Raw genomic sequence first — 27,689 nt, forward strand, 5'->3', positions numbered from 1 at the left:
TAATAAATTTTTTCATTTAAATGGTCAGCAATTGACTGAACATACAGTACTGATGTTTCTTTTGTTTTTTATTTTTAATTATTTTTATATATATTTTTATTTTATTTTATTTTAATTTATAGAAATGGTTGTTTATGCAATACATTATATGTTTAATGCATTAAAATGTAAAATGTTCTATAATAAAGTTATTTGTCTGGGTACGCAGCCTTCTGATTACCTCTGCAGAAAAGTGCACAAAAATTCAGTATAATGGCCAAAATATCGATTAATTAGGTGAATTTTTCTCCTCTAAAAGTCGGTATCAGTCAAAAATCCCACATCTAGTTATACAATTTCTATTTGTATATTTATTTACTTAAGACTTGCATTTGTATTTTATATTGTTGTTCATTTGGTGCAGCATGCTTTTTTATCTTTATTTTATTTACAGAATTACTTTTTATTCAATTCTTATACAGCAGCAACTGTAACGAAGCAATTTCCCCCCTGGGGATCAATAGTAGTAGTATTTCTGATTCTGATTCTGATTCTGAAATCAGTGAGAAGAATATAAGAACACTCACAATAAGACCGGGGACTCCACATGGGCCAGGAGATCCCAGTTCACCCTAAGAGGAAAGGAGAGGACAAAGACAGAGAGATGAAGAAAAGATGCAACAGAAGCACAGAGAGAGGCTGTAGGGGGGAGAAAACACATGAATGCAAATTGTATGTTTCTATATTTTGTTTGTTTACTGGTGTTTTCCTCCACCAGTGGCCTGAGTAATGTGTTTCTGCACTCGTTTCGGCATATCGAGAAAGCACTTTGGCTCTTGACACACAGAGAGGCTTGTTTCCAAATGATCCGCCCCGCAGACTCACGCCGTGCCTACATCCTCTCCAAGCTACGCGTCCAGCGGAGAGATGGATGAGACGCGGCCCGGTGTGGCCTTCCTGTCCTCTCTGCTACTCCTCGATGAATGAAAGGAGATGAATTCAGCCAAATGGAACATCCCTTACTCCCTCTGGAGGCCGAGGAAATGAGGCCTGGAGGAGGCCGAGGAGGTCAGGCAATCACATTCTGACTCTGACCCTGTCAATCACGAGCAGTGAGGGTCAAACTAAAGGGAAAGAGGTGAGTCAATCTGCTGATGCTGCCCTCATAGATATCGGCGCGGATTATGATGGGTGAGTGAGTTACTGAATGACTGAACGGATTTTCCTCACAGTCAGTTTTGTGCAGGAATAAAATCCTTTTTGCTGTAAAACAATGTGCAGCAAAGCTTCGAATTAACTCTGCAATGTGTCTACTTTTGCATCTCCCTTTATGAGTGCATGAAATGTGCAACATTTTTGCCAATTTTTTCCCTCTAGATCATTAAGACATATTTTAAAAACATTCAAGGGAACCAGCTGCCAGAGATTTAGATCAGATACGTATGGAAAAAGATTTAAACAAAATAAGGGCGTTTTGGGGGGAAATATACACTTTCCATTTCTTTGATTTAAACATTTGTCCACATTTGATCCCTTAGTTTTGATGATTTATGTTAAATATTTTGTGATTCCTTTATTTATTTGTATTTTTGTTTATTGTTATGTGTTTTATGTCTGAAAACCTGTTAATTGTGCTGCTGCCTGTCCTGAGATTCTTAATATCAATGAGACTTTTTAACCTGGTTGAATAAAGGTTATAATAATATGAATATTAATATTAATAAAGTTTAGTTTTGGATATGACTGCATGTCTACTATTGTCTTTTATACTTTTTTCAGCTCTATAAAAACAAAACACACCATGTTCTTATTTTTGTTCAAATTATACTATAAAAAGCTGAATAAGTGTAAATTATTTTGCAAGGATGTGACTTTTTTATCAGCACAGATTATGATGGGTGAGTGAGTTACTGAATGACTGAACGGATTTTCCTCACAGTCAGTTTTGTGCAGGAATAAAATCCTTTTTGCTGTAAAACAATGTGCAGCAAAGCTTCGAATTAACTCTGCAATGTGTCTACTTTTGCATCTCCCTTTATGAGTGCATGAAATGTGCAACATTAGAGTGTGAAATCAGGTGAAACTTCCGCCAGGTGTAATTTGGTGTTTTCCAGGGGCCAGACAGCTGATTTGCACTGTGCCAAGTGAGTAAATGGTGCATTCATCTATGTAATTTCACTTACTGGGTTCCCATCAGGGCCAGGAGGTCCCCTCTCTCCAAAGTCACCAGGAAAACCCTGAGCACACAAACAAACAGGACGGTCATGTAACCAGAGGGGAAACAGAGTTGCTTTATCACATTCATATTGTCAAAACACTTCAATTTATTTAGATATGGCATGGTTTGACAGTGAAGTTATCACACCATGCACAGAGGATCAACAAAGTGTTTCCCAAAACAGAAGTTTGCAGAGTAAAGCCAAGCAAATCCTCTCAAATGCGCTCCCAGCGCTTCATTCCTGGGAGACCGGCAGGAAATTCCACGGCTGAGTGTTTCCGAGCGACCGAGTGTCTGTGTGTGTGCGCGCGCTGGCAGGGAGCGCTCGGCAGCCCGCGATCCAAACCCCCAGGACTTGCCTAAATGGCCGAATAAAGCTGCTTGGCTCAGAAACTGATGACTGCGTCCTTTTTTTTGCTTGGTGCTCGTAATTCCATTATGGAGGCAGAACAAGAGGCGTGATGCAGCCGCGAGGCCACATGCTCAACGTGTGCTTGTCAACGTGCCAAGGTCAACATGCAACCAACCGCACATCACGGCTCAGCGCGCGCCTGCAGAAGGCGACGGCTGCGTTAATGAGAAATGGCAGAAAAGCAGAGGGATGTCTCGTCGTCTGTGTGCAGACGGAGAAGAAGGGGATCGCATGAAAGTATGAAGACCTCGAGAGATGGCAGAGATAGGTTTTGTTTGTGTGGCAGACTGCTGATTTGGAACATTAGGCAAATGTGGATAAAGTAATGAGCAGTAATTGGTGCAGGCTGAAGCCCACAGGACATGTGGAAAAATGTGTCTCTTTCCAAAAATCTCAATAACTCAGTTGGTTTGATCAGAAACACATGCAAGTCTTTGTTCTCATATTGACAACATTAAACGAGGCTGCTGAGACCCTTTTCATTACGGGACTGGTTCAGTGGAAACCATGACATTCTGCTTTGTGTAAAGTAAACCACTGATTAGATAACATTTAAAAAAAAATTGGAAGGCTTTGCTACTTTCCATCCATAAGGTTTAAACAGGAAGAAGGGAGCTGTTAATGTAGTCTCAGCATTCCCTTTTTTGTGACTCACGTTATTTTTTGAGGCATGCACTTCAAACACGCCAACTCCGTCCCTTGTGTGTCTTTTGTATAACGACATTACTGCTGACTCAGGACAGAAAGAAAAACTTCTTGCGTAAAGTGACTGACCTCACTTTTCACCACAGAGGACGGGAAATGGCTCGGTCATGACTTGGCTATTTATGAGAGTATTTTTTGGCTTCGGCGTATGTCAGTGACCGCTACTGCTGCATAGTAATATCAAAAAAGAACATGTACGACCAGACTAGTCCTGGGAAAACAGACGATTTACACAAGCGGTTTACGTGCAGTATTAGTATTTTCCATGTAAGCCTGGAAGGATGGGAAATTTACTTCCAGGCGCCAACGACGGTAGACACCCCCCGATCTGTGGATAGATACTCCGGGGAGCCAAACCCACAACTGACACATCACATTAACATATCAGTCTCATGCAAAACAAGCACAGTAATAAGCACTTTTTATAACCTACAATGTTTCCAATCAAGTTCAGCCAGAAAAAATTAATCATAAAAGATTTATAGGAACAGAGTCACTGACTTTAATAAGAGGCCAGGACTTTCTAATTTTAAAAAAAGGGGATCTGACTGAGAATTTAAATGTAATCTGCTGATGCATGAACATTTTATGTTTCCAGTACATTCATTTAGGGTGCATAAGTCTCCCTTATAACAATCCCTCGCGTCACTGTGCCAGTGTGGAAGTTGCTGCAACTTTTCTTTGCAGATTTACGACTAAAGGCCAGGAGAGGCTTCACACCGAAATGGTCTGTGTCAGAGTAATACGCTCTAAAGTAGCTCTGCGCTGCAATGAGAGACCATAGATCAAGACAAAACCCCCTCACTTTCATGAGGCTGCATTAAAAGAGTTCTCTGAGAAGTATGTTGAGAGAAAACTTTACCGGCCTACCCATCTTGCCCTTCTTCCCATGAACGCCGGGAATTCCCTGGAAACAGGAAAGAGAACAGGGTTGAGAGACAGAGAGAGAAAAATGGATACAGGAGAGATAAAAGTGAATAATGCAAAAACATATCAATGATTATGTAAGACTTAAAAGCCTTGAGCCACACTAGCAGCCCGGGCAGGCTATAATGCTCCTTTCACAAGATAAAACAAAAGTGTTTGAGAGAATAAAAATACAGGAAAAAAATGTTAAAATATGACCTGCTGCGTGCAATACAAGCTTGCTGCAATATTTGTAATGTGAAAAGCAAAAGCTGGCCAGAGCAACATGTCTGACCTCGTCAAACACAAAATATTTTAACAGCTTAAGTGTGTACTGTGTTTGACAGCCTTGGCTTGTACTATGCCCTGGTGACAGACTGTGACAGGCTGGAGGTTTGGCAGGGAGGCAGGGATTTTATTTTGTGGTGTGTAAAGTGTTGTAAATAAATAATGTGGAAATTAAGACATTTTCACTACTGATATTTACTTTTACAGAGAGAGTAAAGTACCAAAAAAGGTACTATTTAGTAGGGATGCTACAAATCCATAATCAGTAGCGTTGTCGGGGCGATATTAGCCAAAATCACGTAAGAAATACATGTTGTAACAGAACCTTCAAATTAACAGGAACCTGAGTTTTACGGACACATCTTTATTGATACTTTTCCTGTATAGCGAATGAAAATGAAATGTTTCATACTGATCCATAAGCCTAAACTATTACATAGATGCTTCACTAAACTTTGGGTGACCTTCTGCAGCACATGTCACGTGAACAGTTAGTGTTATATTGAGGTATAGTTGTTGGTAGAGCCCGACCGATACTGATTTTGGAGGGGAAAATTAATCAATAATCAATATGGTGGCTGATATAGTCATTTTTTGACCTTTTTTATGTGGATTGTGCACTGAATTTTCACCACTCAAATGTCAAACAAAAACTTTATGAAATAATATTTAACATCATTATACATTATGTAAACAATATATTACTACATTATGAGCCAATTCTATAAATGACAACTGAGAAAATAAAGATGAAATAGGAATTCAATAAATAGCTAAACTGTTAAGTTTTAGTCAATTTGCTGACCGTTTAAAAAAAAAGAAAAAAGAAAAAAAACACCATTTCTAAATCACGCCTAGCAACACTTTCTGCATTATATATTGTGTATATAAAAGATTTTATAATGGCACATTTCGGACAGCATATACACGATAACGATATGCATTTGATAGGCTGATATCAGCCAATAATATCAGTCAACTGATATATCTGTTGGGGTCTAGTTGTGGGCAATGTATTTCTTCTTTTAGCGGCGCAGTTGTTTTACAGTTTGAGCATGAATTTTTTAGATGGCCAGGTTTAGCAAAGTGGATTCTGAAAAAAAAAGTTTTTACAGCTTGGTTATTTAAGGGATCAGTATCTGTATCAGTCTTGAAAAAGTGGTATCATGCCATCCCTACTATTGAATACAGCTACTGAATTCTAGGTACCAGTACTGGCTCAAATCTGAGCCGTATCCAACCCTCGTACTTCAGGAATGAAATCTATTTCTATTTCATCATTTTGGCCCGTGAACAGTCACATACTGCAGCCCGCTAGACATTCCCTCTCACAGCCACGAATACTCACTCTCTCTCCATCAGGACCAGGAAGGCCAAAAAGCCCAGGGATGCCAATATGACCCTGGAGGGATGAATAAAAGATGGAGTGGAGGCACAGATGAGGCAGAGATGGATGGGAAAGCAAAAGAAAGTGGACAATGAGACTTGAGGGCCGAGATGATGGACATTGTGAAGAATTGTTAGATGTCATGAACGCTAACACGTCTTAAAGATCTCTACAAAGACTTGAGCTGCGATGCTTTGATCTGTAACCAGCACCGCAGTCTTTTTGCTACGGTGCAGCGGTCTCGTCGAGCCAAGCCTTGAGGCAAGTGTATATGCCCATGGACTGCATGGTGCTGGCTTCCACGATGTAGTCCAAGGGCACATACCCTCACATCAGGGATCTCTGAAGAACTCTCTGCCAGGCCTGCTCGGTGGAAGAAGAGGAAACAGTGGCGAGAAAAGAGGGACAGAAACACAAATTACAATGACATTTAATGAGAAGCTAACGGATGAATGCATTATAATTAAGCTCGGCAGCAGAGCAATATACTTTTATGATATTTGGCTAGCATTAACAAGAACAGCAAGCACGGAAAGGAGTTAGAGAAAGCCAGATAATTGCTTCCTACAGTACTTTAAATATACTAACAAAACCATCTGTCGTTATCATCACGACGTTAACAAGGGCAGAAGAGTGGCGTTTATGACATTGGCCTTTTTATGTACCCACGGTTTGGTTCGGTAATTCATTTAGCAGGCATTTCACAGTTCGTTTAAGAAAGTTAAGAAGCTTTACAGCACAGAGAGGAGGCGAGCCTCTCTCCCCTGTTGCTTTCAGTGGAAGCTGAGTGAGGGTGCATGACAAGAACATGAAGGACAAGTAAACAGAAAAAGACATTCAGAGGGGTTTAAAATAGGGATGGGCGTTTGGAGGAAACCTGCCAACTCGAGCATCTATGATATTATAACATTAATCGATTAATCGCTATGTTTTTATACATACTCCAGTATGTATAAAAACATGTATAAATGGGCAAAATAAAATATATATATATATACAGTACTATGCAAAAGCCTGTTTTGATAACGGATGATTTTATTTTGATAGGGCTAGGAGACTTCCTGTTGTTTGTAAAACTAACTAAAGTGAGATTAAGCTGTAAAGATAACGTCAATGTTTTATGTTTTGTCCCCCATAGAGGCATGAGTTTAGTTTTCAGAGTAATGCTGCATATTTAAGTGTGTTTTGTGTTTGAATAAGTTTTGGATAAAATTAAAACCTCGCAATTCATGCTAGTATAACAGAGTAAAGGACGCCTATACTAGATGGATAATAAAATAATAAACGGACACTAACAGTCGTCTTCAACAGGAGAAGTCTCACTTTTATTCCTCTTCACAATAATTACTCCCCCTGACCAACACCACACTACTTCTGGTTTATCACAATAAAAAACGTATTGTGTAATGAATAATACATGACAAAGCTCTACTAAGAGGTACCATAACAAAAACTAGGTTACACTAGCGAGGTTCAATTTAGTGTGTTTTTTATAATTGTTATTGCAACTTTCAGTTTGCAAACTGTAGCTTTATCCAACTTAATTCTCAGCTCATTGGCTTATTGACGTACGGCCGCAGAACTGAACGCTCGACTGTGTTTCAGATGAGTGAGTACTGATACACAGTCAGAGATGAAATAAAAGTTAAAAAATCACAGATCGATTAAAAAAACACTTTGGGCTTACAGTGTGAGATATAAAATGACATTAACACATTTTTGATAACTAAGTTTTGGAGTTTAATAACAAAAATTCATGCAAAAGTTGTATCTTTATAACAGACACTTTTATTTTGAAAGGATGAAAAGAGACTTCCTGTTGATCGTAAAACTCGCTCAAGTGAGATTATACTGTAAAGATAAAGTCAAGAAGTTCAATGTTTTATGTTTTAGCCCCCAAAGAGACATGAGGGTAGTTCTCACACAGTAATTTTGCATATTTAAATGTGTTTTATGTTTAAATAAGGTTTGAATCAAATTAAACCTAGCAATTCATGCTAGCAAGGTTTCATACAGTAAGCTAGTTTAGCTCAAATTAGTGTGTTTTATAATTGTTGTTGCAACTTTCAGTTTGCAAACTGTAGCTTTATCCAACTTAATTATTCTCGTACGGCCGCAGAACTGAACAATCGGCCATGTTTTAGTTCAGTGAGTACTGATAAGCAGTTTTAGATATAAAATAAAAGTTTAAAAATTCACAGATCGATAAAAAAAAAACACTTTGGGCTTACAGTGTGAGATATAAAATGACAGTAAGACATTTTTATGAATAAGCTTTAGAGTTTAATAACACAAATTCATGCAAAAGCTGTATTGTTCCAGCATGTACTTACCCTGACTCCTTTTGGCCCCACTTTTCCTACAGGCCCGGGTAAACCCTGAATGCAACACATGACAAAACATATTCTGTGGTTACAAACAGCAAGAAAACTTTATGCGAGTACAAAAAATGTTATGGTATATCTAACAAGGTTAAAAATAATTTCTCACTACTTGATGATAAGCAACTCTTCCCAGATTCTAATTAGCCTCTTGGCTGGCATTTGTGGTGTCAATAATTAAAGCAGCATTCACATTAATTTCTCAGAGACACTGCCAGCAAATCCACCAGTGCAGAAAATCTCCCCCTGCAACTTTTAAAGAACAACTCTCAGCTGAGGAGAACTCTCCTGGGCAAAGAACAACTTCTTGACACAAAAAGTTTTATATAATTATTATTTTCTTTCAAATATATCTATTACTTTTATTAATATTCATTTATGCATTATTTGATTTATTTCGATATATATACATATATATTTATCTACAAAAAATGATAAATAATCTTTTATTTTTATTTTCTTTCAAATATTTATATTTAATATATATTATTTATATTTGTACATTTATATATTCTATAACTTATATAAGAAAACATGAATGCATAAACGCATTCAATAATAATTAATAGTTTATACTTAAAAAATAAATAATAATAATTATAATAATTATATTTTGTAACAAAACAGAAATTCATCAAATAATACTGAAGAATAATACAACTAAAAATATCAATAATATCAATAAATTGTATTATTTTTTATTTAATCTTTTTTTTCAAATATACCTTTTACATATTTATTGCCAATATATTGAAAAAAACATAAATGTAAAAATTATAATAAAGAATAAGTATACTTTATACAAATATATTATTAGTTTTATATAAATTTTATAAAAGAAAACTATTAATATATTCATAATATATATAACTTATTATATTTTCCCCTCATACATACACAATCATAAACACACATGACATATGTAACAGAATTATTATAACTTTTTATTTCTGTTTTTCAGTGTTTTTATATATACATATGTATAATCAAGTTGTGTACATCACCTTGTTTTCTTGGGTATTACTTCCAAAGTTCCTGTCATTTCTGTACCAGTCAAGTAACTAATGGTTTGTTTTTGTACTCACATATTAATAAAATTGACTAGCACTGGTGATTCACAGCCCACAGATGGTAGGGGGTGCTAAAACCTAATCCATCACACACAACTAAGTGTCTATAGGGATCACAGCTCTGACACCGTTAAGTGCGTTAAAGCACAGATGCAAACACGGAGACCTCAGCGTGCCTGAACTCAACGTTATCATAAACATTCAGGAGCGCACATTGTCCAGCTGTTTATGAAGTTTAAATTTGCCTAAAGCTAAAAGGAAACAGATCTTAAATGCAGAGAAACCCTAATGCTCCCCAGCTTTGGCTTCTTAAGTTAAACACTATTCCTAGAAGCAGAGCACAAAGAATGGCGCTCTCAGTTTGGAGGGACAGACGAAGCTTATTTGTACCCGGGGAGCTGTGGCATTAGTCACACTTTTATTACCTTTTCTTTTCCTCCAGAGCAGTGCTTACTATGGAAACCTTTTGACATTTTATTTCCTCGCCAGACCGGGGGCAACCGTCACTGAAATTCCACCACAGGTGCTTCTCAACAGCTTGGAGCCTCTTTTCTCTTTCATTCAACAAACTTTTTATTTGGATTTGCCAAATTAGATTCTCGGAGGCTGACACTGAGACGCCGATGGCACCCAATATCTTTAAATTAGATTGTTTTCTAGCTACAAAGAAACAAACAGGAGGATTTGGTGTTTGCCTTATTTATTCCTCTTTCTGATGGTAAGAAAAAGCTGAAATTCACAGATTGATTAAAAAAAAACTTTGGGCTTACAGTGTGAGATATAAAATGACATTAACACATTTTTGATAACTAAGTTTTAGAGTTTAATAACACAAATTCATGCAAAAGCCGTATCTTTATAATGGACGCTTTTATTTTGAAAGGACGAAAAGAGACTTCCTGTTGATCGTAAAACTAACTCAAGTGAGACGCCGATGGCACCCAATATCTTTAAATTACATTGTTTTCCAGTTACAAAGAAACAAACACGAGGATTTGGTGTTTGCCCTATTTATTCCTCTTTCTGATGGTAAGAAAAAGCTTAAATTTGATTTTCAAAAATTCCCAATAAAGGATAGAACATCCTAGCTTTCATATTTTATTTGATCGTTCTGTATGTGTGAGTGTGTGTCTCCATGTTGTGTGTGTGTGTGTGTGTGTGTGTGTGTGTGGCCCTGCTCAACCAGCACCGCAACACTAGATTTACTGCACCTGCCTGCCAGGATAGCCTTTGGCCCCAGGGCTTCCATCATCTCCCCGTTCACCCTGTGGAGAGAGAGAGAGAGAGAAATCAGCACAAGGAAAGGAGAAAGGAGAAAGCATTTAAGGATGAAGGGAGGGAAACTGTATTCTGTAGGAAAAATATCTTTTATGCACACATGGTTTCTGTTGGAGCCTTGCTGATTGCAGTAATGAGACGCTAAGAAGGTCTGATAAAAAAAAAAGCAAAACAAGCCCTTTATGAAGTAATAAACAACAGGCAGTTGGTCCTATAGAAGAATTTACATCTCTCAGCTCTTACATAAAGACCTTTTGTTTAGTCGAGTCAGTGTTGCCTAAGGAAAGAGGCGCCACTGCAGACATTACCGCTCGAAACCGTTCAATTAATCCGACAGTAAGTGCTATTATAATGCGGTTGCGGCGCACGCTGTTAAGACTACTGTGAGCACAGTCTTGCCTTAATATGTTTATCCTCATCAACGTACAGTATAATACATGAGTCATTCCTTCCTTGTGGTGAGACCGAACCGAACACAGAGGAATGTTTAATTCTACATGTATGGGAAGAGTAAAACTGGATTAGTTAGTGAAGGCATGCAAGAAATTACAGGCTGTTGGTACAGTATGCTGAAAGCTCACCACAGTCATTACACACTGGCGACAGTTGTGTTTCTGCCCGAAAAAAACAGATAATTAATGCGTTATGAGGGATCGAAATGGTCATGTATTATTAAAAATGGTATGAGAAATCTTGTAAACACAGAGCTGTCATAGCTCTGTGCTCTGAGCTGTCATAGTAGCATCGCTGCAGTAACGGGAATGTTGTGCATCAGGGAGGTTATTAGTGTAAAGAAAGGGTAATGCAAGACCCTGGAAAATAAACAAACGTTATCGGTTTTATTAAAAGGCTGAGTACACTCGATAATTTGACTTTGAAATGAGAACTTTGTTTAGCACAGGGGTTTTGTTTGCTCTTGTTGGATAAGCAGTTTCATCTTATTTCCTACTAGTACAAGGGCAAATGTGCACGAAAACATAGGTGAAGCTACACAAACCTGCAGGCTGCAGAGCGTGAAAATGCAAATGTTTGGATTATGCAAACCACGCTGTTCCACTGATCAACAGTTGGTGGCAGTAGCATGCAGAAAAAGGTAGAAATGTGCTAGTTAAAGGCAGGGAAGAAGACTGCCAACCCGTCGAGAACACGGCCTGTGTCTAAACTCACTCCCTCCTTCACTCCTCAGACACTCTAAAGTTTACTTTACTGCGAGCAATTAATCGAAGTTTGGACACTTATTGCACAAGAGTAATTTTCCGCATCTATAAATTGCAATGCATTGCAATGTGGGATGGATGGTGTGCATGCCGTGGAATCTCTATTTTGTCATCCACTGTGGGAGTTTTTGAAAGCCTTATATCAGGGGTGTCAAACTGATCCATGAAAGACTGCTGTGGCTGCAGGAGCACAGGCCTCACTCCACTCATTCAATCACCTGAACTGTTTTCACTCAGCAAGAGTACACCTGATACAAAAGTCAACTTAGATGGAACAAAAACCGGCAGCCACGGCGGCATTTTCATGGATCAGTTTGACACCTCTGCCCTACAGAGTCCATTATTTTCACACAATGGAGGGTAAATTCTGGTGCATTATATATATACACATATACAGTACAGGCCAAAAGTTTGGACACACCTTCTCATTCAATGCGTTTCCTTTATTTTCATGACTATTTACATTGTAAATTCATCAAAACTATTAATGAACACATGTGGAATTATGTACTTAACAAAAAAGTGTGAAATAACTGAAAACATGTCTTATATTCTAGTAAGCAAAGGGTGGTTACTTTGAGGAATCTAACATACAAGACATGTTTTCAGTTATTTCACACTTTTTTTGTTAAGTACACAATTCCATATGTGTTCATTCATAGTTTTGATGCCTTCAGTGAGAATCTACAATGTAAATAGTCATGAAAATAAAGAAAAATGCATTGAATGAGAAGGTGTGTCCAAACTTTTGGCCTGTACTGTATGTATATATATAGTATAATATAATATATGTATAATAGAGTGTGATTTCAGAAAGGTTTATGCAGATTTCATGATGCATTTAACTCCTTTGTTGCACATAATGCATTTTGGTAAGAAACACTTGAAGAAAATTCTTCCTAAATTCATAAAAAAATATCTACAGAGATCCTCTGAGCACAAGATCCAAATTAATAGTCAATCAGGAGTGTCTTTAGTAACCAAGAAGTAATGTTTTTCTGGCACAAGATGTCACCAGTTCTCTTCACTGCATTAAAAAATAATCAAAATCACAAAAATAAAAAAAATAACTGACTGTTCTGCATGTGTTAAGCCGTGTGCTATTTCATTTTCCACAGTAAAGAGAGTGTCCCGTCTCCAGAGAGCGCTGGGGGAGACAGGAAAAGTTTTTTTTTCATTGTGACACAGCACATTCTTCTCAAAGATAGTACACAGGATCTGGACTCAGGAAGGAGGGAGAGAAGGAGGAGGAATGACCTAGGGGTGTCCAAACTATTTAGCCCACTTGTAACTCGGCCAAAACCTCTCCGTCTCTTTTCCCGCCAAGGTTCCCGAACAACTAATGTCCAACGTCTCTTCTCTCTAGCTCTAATCCCCCCCCCCCCACCACCCCACCCAACAGACCACACTTCTTTTTAACGTCCCGATGTGTCTGTGTTAATATTTTCTCCTGTTTTGTAACTATAAATGGAAAGACGTGCTGGGGTCTCATGGGAAGTGTCCGCAGAGACTCTTGGCTCTTGTATTCGATGAGTAAACATACATTGACATACAGCTGACACAGTGCAGCCAGCAGACAGACAAACAGCATGGAGCGGATTTAGTCAGCATGATAACACTTCAAAGAGACGGAGGAGGGATTGTGTCAGAGGAACCAGACAAATCTCATTTTTGTTGTTTTCCGATGCCAATCTTTGCTGTTTGGAAAATTCCTTTTGGTTGCCTCATGATTGTTTTTTAACCCCTGCATTAACATTTTTACTTCCCCAGCTCAGACATTAGCCGTGTTTCCATTAAGGTCAAAGCTCATTTTGAAGAGAAATTTTGCAAATGTCGCATTAAAAAATGAAAATTAGGGAGGTTTCCATCAACTGGTTTAGAGCGAATAAACAAAGCTGCACAAACGTACTTTGGTCAGAAGATGGCAGTGTAATGTATTACTGTGGGATAATCTGTCAGTAAACAGTAGAAGAAATGGCACATACACCAATATCGAGGCCAATATCAGCAGATAATATCCGTCGTGCTCTAATTCAAAATAGTGTTGGAAAAAAATGATTGACATGCATCAAACCGTAGCCATGCAGAGACTTGAAGTACTCACAGGTTCACCTGGGAGACCAGCAGGACCGGGATGACCTTTCTGTCCCTGTTGATAGAGAAACAATCAGTTAGTGTTTAGCAGATCAAACAATAAGTCTGAGTGAAAACACTGCAGCATCTTATATACTTTCTGACCACAAACCCACAGGGAAGTCAATTCTAAATGATGCACTTTGGAGAAGATTGTGTGGGACTTGGTTTTAAGTCAATGGTCAAATTAAATCCAATTTCTTTGTTGTTAGAAAGTTTATCACCTTGTGTTCAAGTGCGACTCGGTCAACACTGCAGGGGCTGAAATAATGTCGTACTGGCCTTGCCCTGAAATTACCTTAGAGAGGACTTGACTTTGTTTTCTTATACAATAACTTAATAAAGACCCCGAAGGTTTCATTTAAAAGGGTCCACAGCAAAGACAAACTTAATAGCTGTGAAACTAATAGACCACTTATCAGCAGTGTCGGCTGGTTAACCCCGAATAAAACACGTCTTTACGATTTTCTACACAAGCCCGATGCTGCTGCTGCACAGCTGCATGAGTTTGTCTTCTCCGTGCCACCAATGCACTGTGACAAAACAATTCAGAACAATCTTGCATTAATTAAACCGGTAAACCAATTAGACAGGAACAAGTGAAACCCAACAGGGTAATTAATGGTCACCTTCATGCCCTGTGGTCTCAAATGAGCATGCCAGCTGCTTACAAAATGTATTAATCTTTTCGCAATCAAGGCCTTCTGTAGAGTAGATAGAGTCATGTGCAGTCATCTCTGAGGGAAGAGCACGTATTCCCCCTCAAGTGTGAAGTCATTAGCCACCAGCTGTGTTGGCCTGTCGGTAGCAGAACAAGTAAACCACAGGCGACGAGAGTCCGATGTTTAAAAAAATACTATCTGTGTAAACAAGCAAGTCACCATCAAGAGAGCCATAGCGAGGCCTCTCAAGCCTGCAGCCAGAGTGTATACACGAGGATTAAAATCTCCCTCTGCAGACGTCCTGAGAGACGTTTGGTAGTGCTGATGTAAAGCAGGGCTCAACTCTAAAGGCCTGAGTCACTGGGTTTATGCTACGAGGTTGACAGTGACAAGGAAGGGGATTTAATCAGATTTGGGCTGATTTCAATACGGTGATTTTTGTGCTGATATTTGGTGGTTTACTTTCCAAGAAGCTAAAATCAGAATGGAGTCCAATATCTTATCCAATATCCAATATCCAATATTTTGGAAGACACATTTATCTGTTTTCTTGCAGAGAGAACAGGATGAGAACCACTTTCATGTCTGTCTGGTAAATTTAAAGGCTACAACCTGGGGATGGTTAGCTTAGCTTAGCTTAGCTTAGCTTAGCTTAGCACAAAGACTGGAAACAGGGGGAAACAGCTAGCTTGGCTCTGTCCAAGTTGCTAACAAATCCATTCAGCACCTATTTTAACTAATTTTGTTTGGTCCATACAAAAACAAAAGTGTAAAAATTACAATTTGTGGTTGTATAGGGGTGTTGTGTTTAGGGTTGCAAAATTCTGGGAATTTCCCAAGTGGGAAACTTTCCATGGGAATTTCTGGGAATTAACTGGGAATTTAAGAAATTGAAGGTTGGCCCTTCACAGGAAACTTAAATATAGTATTTATAATAATATATTTTAGCATAATCTTGAATAAAAATATTGACCAGAAAGTAATATTTTAAACCCAACATTCATGTTTTTGTTGATTCATGAAAGATTGATTGTTCAATAAAATTATTAAAATTGAATAAAGTTCTACTTACAAATAAATCTGTTGAAACATCATGTTTTTGGGTTTTTTTGGAATATTTCCCAAATTCCCCAGCTTAACTTCCCATGGAAAGTTTCTGGAAATCCACAGGAAATGTTCCACTCCTTTGGTACCCTAGACTTGTTTGACTATTTCTGAGCCGTGCAGATTTTTATTTACCCTTTTCCAGTTTTTTATGCTAAACTGAGCTAAAAATGAAGCTTCGTAAGAGTGGTTTCGATCTAATTCTCTGCAAGAAAACAAAACTTTTTTCCCGAAATGTTTTCTTAAAGTTACAAGATGACAGTTGCATTGCCTTTGGCAGAAGATGATGGTAAGTGGTGCTTTGGATCTCACTTCACTTTCAATTTCATCGTCTGTATTCATCGCTCCACAATTGAGTAGAAAAGCGAATCTATTGCAAGAGGTCCAACCATTTCTGGGTGATGGAGAATGCTCACCGGCTGTGATTTTTCCCGGAAACGTTACCAGGGACACTCAGATAATAAAACTGTACATGCAAGTGCTTTTATCAGTGGGCCATGAACTCAATCACCATTGTGTTACCTCATTCAGCGATAAATAGGGACTTAACAGACATTTATTAAATGAAAAACCTTCCAATATTATTACTTTAAACATGAGCCGTTGCTCTTCAGACTATTAGTGTCTTCCATTTAACACGTATTTTGCAGTAATGGAGCCTGACATGTTTGTTGGCGTTGGCAACTCCGGACGCTTGATTAGAATTTAAAATGAGGTTCGAAAATCATTTGGCTGCACGACGTGAGTTGATAATGACGGAGCGGGCCGGGTGGAGAGGCTGAAGCAGAGTGAGAATGACATGCTTGAAGCTGTTTAGTGAAATTGTGCTGGCAGGTTGGCGTCCCATGTTGATCAAAAGGTTAATATTGGTCCTGTGTATCATCTCGACTCAGAAAGGTACATTAATAACACGCCGCTGGAACGTTTCGGGGAATATACCACAACCGTCCCACAGCTACAAACCAATCAACTGAGCCCGAGGTCGCTGATGTCACCGCGTTGTGAGACTTGAACCACCAGCAAGCTCAACTTTCACACAAGTATGTAACCGAGATGAAAAACACTCATGAGTTAATCTTTCACAAATGGCCAGAGCCTGTTCCCGAGCCCAATAAAAAGAGTCAGAGAAAGAGAGAAAGAAGTAAACTCACTTTGAAAGGCAGCTATTTTTCAAGATTAAAATTTTCTGTCACGTCTCCTGCAGCTTTTGGACAAAGAGTGAAGCCAGATGCCGCTCCATTGGCCACAGTAATCCTATCAGGCGCTTTTTTTTTTTATACTTCGGTTCTATCAAACTCCTGATTGATGATTATTTGTCTATTTATCTACTGACAGACAGCGCTGTGCTTCATGTTGGAAATATCTGAGGATTTTTTTGGGAGTGGATGAGTCTCCTGCTGGAGCCAAAGCAGCAAGCCACGAAAAAGACAAAAGAATGCGTCTGAGCCTTCCAGCGAGGCCGATACAGCTGAGTACAGTAAAAAAGGAAGAGAAAGGAAGTTCGTGTGTATCTTCGTGTGTATCGTAGATATGGACTCAGAAATTCTGGACAGCTTTCACAGTTCTGTAAATCCATTGTGTGACACAAAGATGGCAAAAGATCACATTCTGCATTAGTTCTCCGTCTCTGTGAAGAGCAAACAGTTTTAATTAATGTAACTCACACCAGATCAACCCTGCAGCAGCGGCAGCAGCACTTACAGAATAAGTTACAGACTTTCCATGGCCTTTTTATTTTAATTATAAGACAAAAATGTATCCCCACGTGGCAAGCCTCACACTCCCTTCTTGGACAAATGAGGCTCAGCAAACAAAAGGTACAGTATGAGAATGTTATTAAACAAAAGCTGAGGAGCAGGAAGGAAAATCCTGAGGGCTGCACAGCTAATAAAAAAAGTTGAGCGCTATTCCAGCGTGCCATCAGAGCTGGCTGTGTAAAAGGCACACAGGTCCAGCCCGGGCTGGTAATACTCTGCAGTGTTTTGGTTTGACACACACACACAAGTCTCTTCTTATTTTACAGTGCCGACCGCTGACTGACTCCCAGGCAACCTCCCCATTACATCTCCACACATTTCCCACAGTGAGAAAGGCTTTCTCTGGCAGCGGGCCAGACGGCCGAGCACAAAACTCAGCAAAAAGGGTCCATAAAGCAGCGGCGGGTCACGGTTTTACTGGCTGGTCAGACAAGAGGAGGAACCTCGAGCTTCATCTGCGGCAGATGATGGAATTTTGCTGTAATTTGAATACAAAAGTGCACTGTAAGGAGTTTTGGCCTCCAGTGCCGGGGTATGATCAAAAAAACAAAAAAAAACGAAGTGAGTTAAGAACAGCTGCAAGCAATGAGGTGTCTGGTGGCTTTCAGGAGAGCCAAGCTGATTGGCTTGCTTTTATTAGCTGGATACAAACTGATTTTTAATACTTTGCATGGCTGTCAGCAGTTACTTTTAAGGAATCTGATCTTTTGGTGTTATCAGACCGATCAGGATCCCACCTGAACTGATCATCGGAGCAGGAAAAAGGGGGATCTGTTACAACCACTTAACCTCAGCCAGGATGCAGGTCCACGCCCCAGCAATGATCCTCAATCACCATAAATCAGCAGGAAGACTATCATCTTTTTCCCATGACTCCTCGTTCCATGACTCACAAAAGGCGAGAAGAGGTCTTCCTGGAGTCCTCCCCGTTACTACTCCGAGTGGAGGATCCTTGAGCGCACCAGATGGTTTTTCGCAGTCAGCGCCGTCCAATTGCATAACAGATTGTTGGAGCTCCGGCCAAGGCATTATTACACTCATACTATTGTGTCCCAAATGAGGGCAGGCGTGTGTGTATGTGTTTTAGTCTAAGTAAGAGAGAAAGTTGCTTACAAAGGGGGTTTTTTGTGTGTCAGTCGTTTTCTAATTAGCATTCTTCTCGAGTTCTGAACCTAACCTTCCTTTGACCCTTTACTGTACTCATTCAGCTTTTGTTTCTTCTCAAGAGTGTAATTCTGACAGCAAACCGCAAAAAAGGAGTAGTCTGATGATAAACTGCCATGTGTAATTTTAAAAAAAAGCCCTGTCTGAGGATATTTTTCCACAAGCTTTTGTTTCTGCACTCTCAGACTGTCAGGTAACTCAGCAGTAATTCCCCTTTTTTTTTATTCTCGTTTGATACAAAGTGAAAACACTTTTTGCAACCTGCAATGGTATTTGAACACTGCATTCATTCAATTCCTCTCTTGGATTCCCTGCAACTAAATAAGCAGGGCGGGTCCCCCTTCTTGAAAAGCCTTAATGAATTTCATACATCTGGGTTTCAGAGGAGAGTTTTTTATGTCTCACAATGGTGTCAGTGTCGTTTTCGAGGGTTTTCCCCTCAGCTAACAAGAAGAATCTGCACTTGTGTAACTGCACACTCTGTCGCCCTCTCCAGTTCTGGGAGGTAATTAATGGCAAAGATGGTTGTTGTTGTTGTTGTTGTTGCAGTCGTGAAAGATTATGAGAGTTCTGCTATTTATTGGATTTCGCAATTCAGACAACCAGCAGACATTTTACTGGCTTGTGCTGTTAATTATAGGAATGAAGCTGCAAACATGGTGTGAAACATATAGTATCTCTTTCGGTCCACTGGCTCTGTTTTGAACTGAATTTATTGGGGGCACAATTAAGATCCATAACAAGTGTTAACCTTAAACGACCTGCAGGATTATTAGCGACATCAGGCTGTAAGAGGCTGTAGCAGGGTCCATTTTAAAGTGATATTGGTATGATATAAAACTAGATAACCTAAAGAATCCATTGGTAGTTTGTTGGAAAACCAGGCTCAATGATGCTCCAAGTGAAATTTTGGCTGGATAAAAACAGCCATGGCCTTTTTTCTCAGTAGTTTCCAGGAAAGAAGGGTTTGCCATCCAATCGCCCAAAAAAACATTTCTTGCAGAAATGTCCAAATATCAAAAGTTTGTTGGAAAGGGGGCTAAATAATGCTCCAAAGCTCTGTGAAATTTTGGCAATGGAAAAACTGCCATAGCCTTTTTTTTTAGCAGTTTCAAAAAATGAAATTCTAGCAGAAAACTCAAAAAATCGAAGTTCATTTTGAGCCAATTCAACCATCATCCTGCTGCTGAGAATGCTCACTAAAGCATCAAATGTGTTATTCCACTGCTGAAAATAGTCCCAAATAAGTACACTATTTACTCCTGTTTTAGAGGTCTTACCTTAAAACTACAGTCTCCACCTGTCTTAGGAAATTCAGTAAGTTGGAGAGCTTTTTCAATGGTTTAAGAAGTATTAAAAACTTCTGTTTTTCCATGGGATAGAAAATAAGCAACTTTATTCTTTAAAGGAAGCAGGTCTGATGTTTTACAATACCTGAAAAGAAAAAAATCAATATGAAATGCAAAAACACTGCCTTAAGACAAACAATATGGAAAACAAGTCGGTGGCAGAGTGCTATGTTATTTGCACACTCTGCATCGTCGGGAATCCAACAGACTCTGGCCCACTTGAGATGTGTAATTACTGTGGGGGGGATAACAGGCTTTGGGAAAAGGCCAAGGATAAAATGCACAAGGCCATGAACAAAACGCTCTGCTGCGAACCATCACTCTCCGTCTGCTCAACGAGAACAAGTCAAAAAATGTCGACCAGATCACAGAACTGAACCTCAATCAAAACTTGTCCTACTTTTTCCAGAAGAACCGTTCTCCTGAGAGTGGATGACATAACATAACTTGCATTCGGAGGGAGCGTGTAAAACTTAGGTTTCACTCTGTAAACTTCTCCTCAACTGCCTTTACTTTTTTGGAGGCTTGTGTGTTCCGGATGATGTAACAGCTCGGATATTCAAACCTTTTTTCACCCACAGGGGAGCAGGATCACAGGTGTGCTCCTTGACGCCTGCATTATGTTAGGCCGCTTTCCAAACAAGAGCTCAAACATCCATGTTTGGCCGGAGTCTCTAAACACTGCAATTTCACAGATTTCCCCCCTCAAAGGCAGTTCAGGGCGTGTCGGCGTCGAGAGGGCTGTTTGATTTAGTGATCCTCGATATGCAGAAACTCCTCTCATTCAGTCGCTCATTCATTCAGAGTGTCTGATTTATGTCGGAAGAACATTTTGAGAACGGGAAAAGAGCCGACTCACACATGTAGAGTATGAACTCTTACACATATGGGACAGGGCCAGCGATATCTGACGGATATCAGTTGCTTCCCTCGTGTATTAAGACAAACACAAACAGTTTGTGAGACAAATCAGATTTTCTACCTTTCGTCCATCTTGGCCATGCAGTCCAGAGGGGCCCATGACACCAGGCTCTCCCTAAAAGCACAAATCAGGACACATTTAATACTTTGCATGACTGTCAGCTAACATTAGAGCAGTTTTATAAAGAAAACTTGACATTATGCATACTTTTAGTCCTTTTGGGGCTTGACCAGGTGACAATCCGTAATCTCCTTTTTGTCCCTAGAAGATAAAAACACAGAATATTTTCTTATTAATACTTTTAGAGTCACTTTTTTCCAGCAGTGGGTACAAGATGTGTCCTCGACTGCACTCGGGTTAAAAAAAAAAATTCTTGGAATTTTCAAAGTTGGAAACTTTCCATGGGATTTAATGGTAATTTATGGGAATAAATTGGGAATTTACAAAATTGAAGGTTGGCCCTTAACAGGGAACTTAAATATAGTTAGGGAAAATATGCACCACCGTTCAAAAGTTTAGGGTCACTTAGAAATGTCATTTTTTAAAGAAAAGCACATTTAAAAAAAATAAAAATAACAGACATACAGTCTAGACATTGTTAATGTTAATTATATATTGTCAGCAACCATCACTCCTGTGTTCCAGTGGCACATTGTGTTAATCCACGTTCATAGTGTTGAAAGGCTCATTGATCATTAAACACCTGAGCATTATGTTAGCACAGCTGAAAACTGTTTTGTGCTGATTTGAGAAGCAATAAAATGATCCTTCATCAGGCTGGTTGAGTATCTGGAGGTAAAGTTTTTTACAGGTTAAAATGATTATTTCTACCCTTGTCAATGTCTTTACTATATTTTCGATTCATTTTGTAACTCATTTCATGAATAAAACTACATGAAAACATTTTCTGGGTGACCCCAAACTTTTGAGCGCTAGTGTCTTGAGCATAATCTTGATTTCATGCAAGTACACTTGAATATCTGCTATTCCTCAATCACATGCACATAGCACACTGCTTACTGCAGACCACGCCCCCTACATGCACTGTGCATTACTCCATCACATGTTCAACTCAACATTTACATGCTGAATGGGACTTTTTATGAGGGAGAGGGGCTCTTTTCATTAAACATTTTAAATGGGATGTTGGGGGTTGTTGTTCAATGAAAGAATTGATTGTTCAATTAAATAATTAAAACTTGATAAAGTTCTACTTACAAATAAATCTGTTGACATGTCATGTTTTTTTTATTTTATTTTAACATATTTCCAAAATTCCCCACCTTAACTTTCCATGAAAAGTTTCCGGAAATGTTCCATCCCTTTCCAAACCTAGTCTGCACCAACGTTCACTGCATATTTTCTGCATTGCCAGAGCATTCCACTTCCACAAGGCGCAGAGCAGTTTGCATGTACACTATTAAAGAGTAATGAGTTCATCCTACTTATTGGTGCGTCTAGCAGTTATATTTACACAAACGTGCAGTCCATTTATGCCCTCCGGTAACTCGGTTTACACCAAGTCGGCGAGAAGTGATGGGGAGTGATCGTGTACATTCTTTTGCCTTTTCGGGCAGTGGGAAACCTGTCAGCGTGTTTTCTGGGTCAGCATGCACCGTCCCGATCGCACTGGTGCAAGAGCGACCCAGAAACCTACGCAATTATAATGTAAGAGGCCCGTGGAGAAATGGATGATTTCCTGTGTAAGTGCTTATCAAATAGAGAAACAAGTATATGGAGGGAAAATATGCTGCAGCACGGTGTTGCTTGGACTGCAATCAAACAGCTGTTATCGGCTGATGCAAGTCCTCTGGTGCGTTTCATTTAGAAAATAAAAGTTTGGGCATGCAGAGAAGTTATGTGTTAGGACTATGGTGCAATCCTGAAGCTCAGACTTCATTTTTAAGGAGTATTTGGGGCATTTTTTTTCCAGACCTCTTAGTGCAATAGTTTATTATTAGTGGTAAGACACTCACTGCTTCTTAAAGAGTGTGTTTTACTTTACTGGCAAAAGTACGACAAGAGTTCCCATCTACAGTATATCGGCCCATTTAAACCTACATGTTCGTGACAGCTACAACTTGGCATTGAAGTCTTTGTGGGAATTTTCTTAACAGACTTCTTAGCAGAGCCAGGAGTGCAGCTCCAGCCAAGAGCTACATACAGTACATACTCTGAACACTGTGTCTTTTCACTGTCTAAAGGTTTTCATGTCAGCTACATCAGCTGAAGAGCTTAAATTCAAAGAGAAGCTAAATGAGGTAATTTCTTCAGCTGAAGACTCCAATAAGCATGTGTACTTTCCGTTTCCTTACTCCACTCACAGCAGGAGGTAATTGATCATCATCTCGCCTCAATTTATCATCATTACATGCAGATAAAGTGACATATTCCAAACAAAATTCAGCTAACATGCTGTATGTGTTTATCCAACTCATTTTTCTTAAAGCGGAGAACCGTGCCAGCCCAGACTGTCTGAGGTTTGTGTGCATGCGGGTCAAACAGAGCTGGGCCAGGTTTGGTTAGGCTCCAGTAACACATATGTACGATATAGGAGTCATGTTTTTTTTTCCAGGTTAAAGCAGGCCAAAGCATGGCATCAATTATGTTGTTTTTAATGTTTGAAGACGAGTGTGGAAAATGCTGAAATTCTATCCATTGGAAAGGAGTGTGTGCAGGCTTCAGAAATACAAGCAATTTTCTGTTTTATTCCTGCGTAGTTAAATATGCATACTCCTTTGTGATATGAGACTGACATTTTATGGGGCTAAACAACCCTCTGCGCTGACAATTCAAATCAGCTGGAACACAGACTGATGTCAAGTGCTTGCAAATTAGTGAGTCAGAAAGACTTAGAACTGCTGTTCTCTCCTGAAGGGAAACAAATGTCTTTTTAAGAGGTTGAAGAGTTGCACTGTGGAGCCAAGAGGATCTGACCTCAGACATGCAAGCTAAGTGAAATCACAAGCAAACACTGGAAGAACAAGAAAAGCCACAACAAAATACTTGCTCTTTGAATTTATATTGCTGTATGAATGCTATTGTTACATCTGGTAGATAAGGAACAAAGAAGAGTACTGAGGCTTTATGTACCATTAAATGCTTTGCCAGAACATTTATTGTACTTATTAACATCTGAGACATTGTCTTATATCTAGTAATAAATACCCTTATAAGACAGTATAAGAGCTTAATGGATTGTTACCAACTTAAAAAGCCCTGTGTCAATTTCCTGATCATATAAATTATAGGAATGTGTGATTATATAGATTAATGCATTTAAGCTGCAATCTTTCTAATGGTCAGCAGGGGGCGACTCCACTGGTTGCAAAAAAAAAGTCTGATTGTTTCAATGTTTATAAGTAAATGACCCTAATTCTCACTTGATTTATTACCTCAATAAACATTTTCCCATTAATTTATGGTCTCAATTGCTAGTTTCAAGACTTCTTCCATAAAACATAATGTTCAATTTGTAAATTATGGTCCTATTGAGAGTAAAATAGCCAATAAACAGTCATAGCCAGACAAAGAGCAGACAGTAAACAAACAAGAGGCTACGCCCCAAAGTGTTGTATACATGTATAAAGAATGCTACTTAAACTTGAAAAATAGCATCATATCCCATGTGTCTTAATTATAAAATGCTACATTTAAACCATTAAGGCCCAATTCTGCATATCAAAACAATTCTGCTGCCTGTATTTCCATATCAAGTTGGGAAAATTGCCATATTCTGAATAAAAGTGTGTTTCTTATTGTTTATTTTCATGGTATATGCTGACAAAAACAACATATAGAAGTGTAGTTATTATATAGTGTTAGTTTATGGATTGAATACCTTTCAATCAATTTAGAAGTGATCTGGAAACATGGATTGTTCTTTTAACACTTTGGCTGACAAAAATAAAAATGATTACAGTCTGGATCCTAACTCCTTGTCAGAATACAAGCCTTTTCTTTTTCTTTCCCTAGAGACAGTTAGCATTTGACATACAATTATTGATTTGTACCTTGACTCCAGGAGGTCCAGGACGACCAGGGTTTCCATGTGGGCCAGGAGGACCCTGAAAACAGAGACACATGTGATTGAGGAAGACACTGAGTAAAAGGTGATCATCAGGGTCATTGAGCAGGCCTCCACTTCAGCAGCAGCACAGAGGGGGCGAGTCAGATGTATACACATATTGTTCCCTTTCCACGGCCTGTTTGTGTTATGGGACAGGTCAGCTGTGCCCCGAGGTCCCTCTGTGTTTGTGTATAGGTGCTCTGTGAGACGTTCTGCGTCTCCCGTCTGCCTCGTCTGTCTGCCTGCCCGTCCAAGTTATGACATATGGATGTGATTTTCCTCATCCCTACACTTTTCCACTGGTTTCTGGGGTCCCACAAAGTGAAGGCCACTCATCCATCACACCATATTCCCCAATGGCTTTGTGCCACAATCTGTAGGCATCTGTGATATACAACGTGCTTAAATGTAATTCATTGAGCCGTCTGTGCCAAATGCTTTATCAAAATGGACTATCTCCTGCAAGTCAGGCCAGGTGGGAGGACGTACAGGAGCAGGGAATGAGGAGACAAAATCTATTTTTTTTCTGGTTGAAGGGACTATAAATTCAAGCAAGCTGCAAAGAGGGATTGTTTGGAAAAATAAAGCCACAACTTCCCGAGGCATCCAAGTGAGGAGCCTCCAGTTCAACTGCACACTTGTGGAGCCGGGTTGAAATGCTGAGCATGGAAAATCTTCCCCAGCAAAAACTGAAAGCATTGAAACATGTTCAGATGGCCCGAACAGGAAGCTACTGTATCTTCGGCCCGTTCTTTGAGCTGTTCAGACTTTCCATGGGCTGTGAAGACAGACCTTTTCCCCCGAGCTGGAGGTGAAAGTGAGGGATAGGATTACTCTGAGTCAAACAGACGGAGGAGGCCAAGAGGTGTAAGTGTACGGTTGGGTGATCCAGCCCGTCTCTGTTATTTATCTGTGCTAAATTATCAGACTGTGGAGAGGAGTCAAACAGCCCCCCCCCCCCTTAAACCGACCAGACCTCTCCCCTCACAGGCGCTCCTGCTGGACATATGGAGACACTTAACAGAAGCTCATCTACAGATTTCCTCCTCCTCCTCTATTCAGAGCATTCCCCTTTTCACTCGCTCGATATTAAAACGTATGGAAGTCGTTATCTGCAGATAGGAAGCAAAGGGAGGAGGAGACGCGGGGAAGAAAAGGGAGGTCTGGACGGAATATTACAAATTGCATTCTTGCAGTACATAAGGTGAGGAGGCACGGCGCTGATGACGAGGTGGGCGTGTTGTATCCCGACAGAGACGAGCATAACGGGGAGAATGAGTCACTTTGTCCATCGGTCTTCATGATCTTCATGTGGGTGAGAAGAGGAATGAAGATGCTTAATTACTGAAAAGAGCTGCTGACTAGAACGCATTAGAGACAAATAAAACACACACGAGTGTAATGTAAACCCAGGTCAGCACACACACACACACACACACACACGCAACAGGGGCCTGCAGATGAGGGGCACCTGTATGCCAGAGCTGTGACCAGGTTTACGATGTGGGTGAATGAGTTTTACAGCAGTGACACGTGGAGTGCTACTGTTTTTACAGGCCATTAACCCCGAACAGACCTCCTAACACCTTGGCTGGACTGCACAGAAGGAAACACCATGTCTTTAGCCTGGTGTTTATTCAATTTAATGTATATTAAAGGACCTTATTTTATTTTGGCGAGCTCCATAGTGCTAACTAAGTGCTAATTGCTTCCCGAGGTTTAGAAACTGTCTTCTTAGAGAAAAGGCGTGGAGAGTAGCGTGACTTGGGCTGCAACTAGCATGTTTTTCTTCAATCTGCCATTATTTTATTACTCCATTAGCTGTCAAATAAAAAAAAAGTCACATAATTGTGAAAAATACCATTCAAATGGCATGTGTTTGGCATTTCTGCTTGATGAAAGCATTTGATTAATTTTCTTCAGTTAACTTAACTGGCATTTATTCAATTGAATGTATATTAAAGGACCTTATTTTATTTTGGCGAGCTCCATAGTGCTAACTAAGTGCTAATTGCTTTCCGAGGTTTAGAAACTCTCTTCTTAGAGAGAAAGCGTGACAAGTAGTGCAACTCAGGCTGCAACTAGCATGTTTTTTTCTTCAATCTGCCATTATTTTATTACTCCATTAGCTGTCAAATAAAAAAAAAAGTCACATAATTGTGAAAAATACCATTCAAATGGCATTATGCTTGATAAAAGCATTTGATTAATTAACTGCAGTTAAGTGAACTGGCATTTATTCAATTGAATGTATATTAAAAGGACCTTTATTTTATTTTGGCGAGCTCCATAGTGCTAACTAAGTGCTAAATGCTTCCCTAGGTTCAGAACTCCAGCTGCAACTAGCGTGTTTTTCCTTCAATCTGTCATTATTTTATTACTCCATTAGCTGTCAAATAAAAAAAACCTCACATACTAGTTAAAAATACCGCTCAAATGGCATGTGTCTGGCATTTCTGCTTGATAAAAGCATTTGATTAATTTTCTGCAGTTAAGTTAACTGGCATTTATTCAACTGAATGTATAATAAAAGGACCTTATTTTATTTTGGCGAGCTCCATAGTGCTAACTAAGTGCTAAATGCTTCCCCAGGTTCAGAAACTCTCTTTTCAGAGAGAAAGTGTGGAGAGTAGCGCGACTCTGGCTGCAACTAGCGTATTTTTTCTTCAATCTGCCATTATTTTATTA

General features: G+C 39.4%; 1 protein-coding gene across 1 annotated transcript in view; it reads right to left on the minus strand.

Moving 5' to 3' along the window:
* Window positions 1–27,689, minus strand: part of col27a1b (collagen, type XXVII, alpha 1b) — a 96,940-nt gene that overhangs the window by 48,799 nt on the left and 20,452 nt on the right. Inside the window, exons 5-14 of the mRNA XM_059336972.1 lie at window positions 24,946–24,999; window positions 21,140–21,193; window positions 20,993–21,046; window positions 13,946–13,990; window positions 10,558–10,611; window positions 8,229–8,273; window positions 5,857–5,910; window positions 4,177–4,221; window positions 2,163–2,216; window positions 567–611 (exon numbers count right to left, since the gene is read on the minus strand). Of these exons, the coding sequence (XP_059192955.1) occupies window positions 567–611; window positions 2,163–2,216; window positions 4,177–4,221; window positions 5,857–5,910; window positions 8,229–8,273; window positions 10,558–10,611; window positions 13,946–13,990; window positions 20,993–21,046; window positions 21,140–21,193; window positions 24,946–24,999 (504 nt within the window). The remainder of the gene's footprint in view (window positions 1–566; window positions 612–2,162; window positions 2,217–4,176; window positions 4,222–5,856; window positions 5,911–8,228; window positions 8,274–10,557; window positions 10,612–13,945; window positions 13,991–20,992; window positions 21,047–21,139; window positions 21,194–24,945; window positions 25,000–27,689) is intronic.

This window comes from Centropristis striata, chromosome 7 (assembly GCF_030273125.1).
Source record: "Centropristis striata isolate RG_2023a ecotype Rhode Island chromosome 7, C.striata_1.0, whole genome shotgun sequence".
NCBI lineage: Eukaryota > Metazoa > Chordata > Actinopteri > Perciformes > Serranidae > Centropristis > Centropristis striata.